General features: G+C 40.8%; 1 protein-coding gene across 1 annotated transcript; it reads right to left on the bottom strand.

Annotated features, from left to right (window-relative positions):
* Nucleotides 1–3509, bottom strand: LOC117333980 (mucin-2-like). Its single transcript, XM_033893402.1, has 2 exons — nucleotides 3504–3509; nucleotides 1–1374 (listed from the first exon to the last, which is right to left on the bottom strand). The coding sequence occupies exons 1-2, from the start codon at nucleotides 3507–3509 to the stop codon at nucleotides 1–3; spliced, it is 1380 nt and encodes a 459-aa protein (XP_033749293.1).
* Between the last annotated feature and the right edge of the window lie 471 nt (nucleotides 3510–3980).

Raw genomic sequence — 3980 nt, 5'->3', positions numbered from 1 at the left:
CTATGTCGACGAAGAATAAAAATGAAACAACAGCATATCAATATCACGGTTCTTTGAAGATGATATCCCGTTTTGCTGGTTCGAAGACACAGGGCCAAAGTTCACATATTGCGAAATTAGATAAAAAATCGAGGCAGCTGTATTTGGTAATGTAGAGCGAATGGTCGACAATGTTGTTTTCGGTGTTGAAATTTTCCCCGTAGGAGTCAGTGGTGTGGTGGTCGAAGTTGTAGTTGGTCTAGTGGTTTGTATAGTGATTGGTGTAGTGGTTGGGTTCGTGGTTGCTGTGTTGGTTTGAGTAGTTGATGGTGTGGTGGTCGGTGTAGTAGTTGGTGTGGTGTTTGTTGTGGTGGTCGGTGTTGTGGTCGGTGTGGTGGTCGGTGTGGTGGTCGGAGTGGTAGTTGGTGTGGTGGTCGGTGTTGTGGTCGGCGTGGTGGTTGGTTTGGTGGTCGGTGTGATGGTCGGTGTGGTGGTTGGTGGTGTGGTTGGTGTGGTGGTCGGTGTTGTAGTCGGTGTGGTGGTCGGTGTGGTGGTCGGTGTGGTGGTCGGTGAGGTGGTTGGTGTTGTGGTTGGTGTGGTGGTCGGTGTGGTGGTCGGTGGGGTGGTTGGTGTTGTGGTCGGTGGGGTGGTCGGTGTGATGGTCGGTGTGGTGGTCGGTGTGGTGGTCTGTGTGGTGGTCGGTGTTGTGGTCGGTGTGGTGGTTGGTGTGGTGGTTGGTGTGGTGGTCGGTGTGGTGGTCGGTGTGGTGGTCGGTGTTGTGGTTGGTGTGGTGGTTGGTGTGGTGGTCGGTGTGGTGGTCGGTGTGGTGGTCTGTGTGGTGGTCGGTGTGGTGGTCTGTGTGGCGGTCGGTGTGGCGGTCTGTGTGGCGGTCGGTGTGGTGGTCTGTGTGGCGGTCGGTGTGGTGGTCTGTGTGGTGGTCGGTGTGGTGGTTGGTGTGGTGGTCAGTGTGGTGGTCGGTGTTGTGGTCTGTGTGGTTGTTGGTGTGGTGGTCTGTGTGGTGGTCGGTGTGGTGGTCTGTGTGTTGGTCGGTGTGGTGGTCTGTGTGGTGGTCGGTGTGGCGGTCTGTGTGGTGGTCGGTGTGGTGGTCTGTGTGGTTGTCTGTGTGGTGGTCGGTGTGGTGGTTGGTGTGGTGGTCAGTGTGGTGGTCGGTGTTGTGGTTGGTGTGGTGGTTGGTGTGGTGGTCGGTGTGGTGGTCGGTGTTGTGGTCGGTGTGGTGGTCGGTGTGGTGGTCTGTGTGGTGGTCGGTGTGGTGGTCTGTGTGGTGGTTGGTGTGGTGGATCGCGTATATGTTAATGCAGATTGATACCTCCATATTTTAATATCGTCCAAGCCTAATTTTGAATTAAATCCGGTCTTGACAGACTTGAACCGAATCTGGAAAATAAGATATAAAATGTAATAAAAGCCTCTCTTGAACACAAATAGAATAAATTTTATGGGAAGATATAGTCAAATAAAACTAGATAAGATTCTTGTTTTCAAAGGGTTCATTCACTAGTCCAATTTTGAAATGAGTTTTTTTTTATATATATATTTTGACAGCCTCGCATATTAATTAATTTATTTGATGAGTGTTGATGAAATATGTATTTAGCAGAAACATTAAAGGGACAATTTAGTCAAGCATCCTTTTTATAATCCAAGCAGAATCGATAAAACATATACCCAGACTAAATAATCTGCGGTCAACAGTTATCTGCTACGTAGCCAATGTCCATTATGTCAGTTTAAGTTTTGGGAAAGCCCACGTCAAATAAAGCTATGCTCCAAATATAGTGCAGCTTGTTGCGCCCTCTGGCGGGTACAGAGTTGGTTGTACATTTGTAAGTGACGACACGGTAGATCCGATGTATACGTATTTCTTTGGATTTCGACTTAACAACATGCGTGGCATACAGTTGTTACATGTATCATAATTAATAGATTCAATGATGATTTATTGTTTTGACAATTCAAATCCACCAAACACGGGTTTATTCCAGGGTCACCGAACGGGAATTCGTGTTCATGTAATTGTGTACACACATGCATGTATACGGCCGAAACGCTAACACCAATCTATGTGATTTATTCCATCCATGATGTAATCAGAACAATACTTATAACAAGTACGAATGGAATTATGATAATGGAAGTTGTACAGAATAAAAATATCGCACTCAACATAACTCCGTAGGCCGATCTAGGTCAAGTCTCGGCAAACTCGCTCGCAACTGTGTGAACTTCTTCATAGTTGTCGCAACCGTTCGAAAAACTCACATCTGTTATATTCATGACCTAACAGTAATTCTCCATATATTTTGTTTATCCATTCACTGTCTACGTTTAGTACGAGACCTAGCTGAAACCTATAGTTAAAATATCCGCTAACAGCTTCAAATGCAAACCAATGTTGTTTACAGTCAAGAGACGGGGCTGTGCTTGCACACATGTATACAAAGTGTGTAGAGAGACTAGAGACGACTTGCTCATTTGCATATAAATCGTATGGTTATACGATTAGGATCCCCCTTATAATTAATTAAAAAACGCATGGAAAACATAAACTTGTATCAATATATGACCAAGGATAGTTCATAAGGAGAACTCATGTACACTTTCATGAAATAATGTGTGAAATGATAAAAAAGTAAACAAACTTGACTAAATTGTCCCTTTAAATAGAAGCATGACTTTCATCATTCACACTGCACATCGTGACAGTTGAATAGCTGATTCATGATATTAAAGAGGCTTGCCCGCAGAGAGATCAGAAAAATTGGCTAATAGAAAAAGATTTTTTACACATGACAGATTGTTGGAATTGTTGAGTTTTTCATTTTATTTTCCTTATAAAACGCTGAAAAGTGATATTAAAACCTCATTTTTAAATATTATTTATTTAATCGCAACCCGCAATAAGTCTAATTTGATTGACACATCAAAGAAACAAGCACGTGCACAGTGCCGCACAGTGATAACTTCAAAGGCAGCGGCGATTTACAAATAAGATTTGCCGTTATATTCCATACATTTCCCTCTCAGGTTGAGTTTTAAAACGTCTTTTAAATACATATTCTGTAATTGTTTTCAAGAAATAAAGTCGGAAAGCCTCTAATTTTGTCACATAGAAACGTGTACTGAAGTTTATTTAGTGATCGGAGATGTGCCGTTTACCGGTCCGTCTGCGGGTAGGCCTCTTTAACATTTACCCAGGAACAATACCTAGCAAGTAGATCTAGTTCGCAGGTAAGTTACTGGCACATCATGGAATGTACAATGTACAAATGTACTTTCTTTCATGGTTTGAAATTTCCCAATTATTTTGCTGGTACATGTACAAACTTTTGGGATTTGCCAATACAACAAAATATTTCCGTAGTTATTTGGTAAAAATACAAATAAATAAATAAATAAATAAATAAATGAATAAAATAAAGGAAATTTAAATAAAACAATCTGACGTGTTCTCATGATATCCATGCATCTTATTGATAACACATTTCTATTTCAGTCAAACAAACCTTCATTTTAAAAACAAAGGAATATCAACTCAGTATATAGACTGGGTACACGGTCTTATGGAATCCAGAATGGTATATTCGCCATGAAAATGACCTAATTTATTTCAAATTGGTTTTGAATGAAGCTTAGTTGATATAATAGCTTTGGTAGAAATATTTGATGAATTTATATTCCTGGTTCCATGGCTACCACAAAAAATAGGTTTATACAGAACAAATGTTGGCATGCATATATAATTGCGATTTTTTATTCTCGGAATTAAATTGTTCAAATCTGTTGCATTTATAGCATATAAAAATAGCATTATGCATGAAAATAAAACAAATCTCAGAACAACAACGACAAGAAATTCAAATCTATATCGGATCACCAACACATAGTGTATATGATACGTTGTGCTAATAAATAGATAAATAACACAGTAACACAAATGGCGAAGGAAGACAACTTTTTTTTTCTCTTTTTTTTTTTTTTTT

The sequence above is a fragment of the Pecten maximus genome, chromosome 9 (assembly GCF_902652985.1).
Source record: "Pecten maximus chromosome 9, xPecMax1.1, whole genome shotgun sequence".
Lineage (NCBI taxonomy): Eukaryota > Metazoa > Mollusca > Bivalvia > Pectinida > Pectinidae > Pecten > Pecten maximus.
This window is presented reverse-complemented; position numbering and strand designations above follow the sequence as displayed.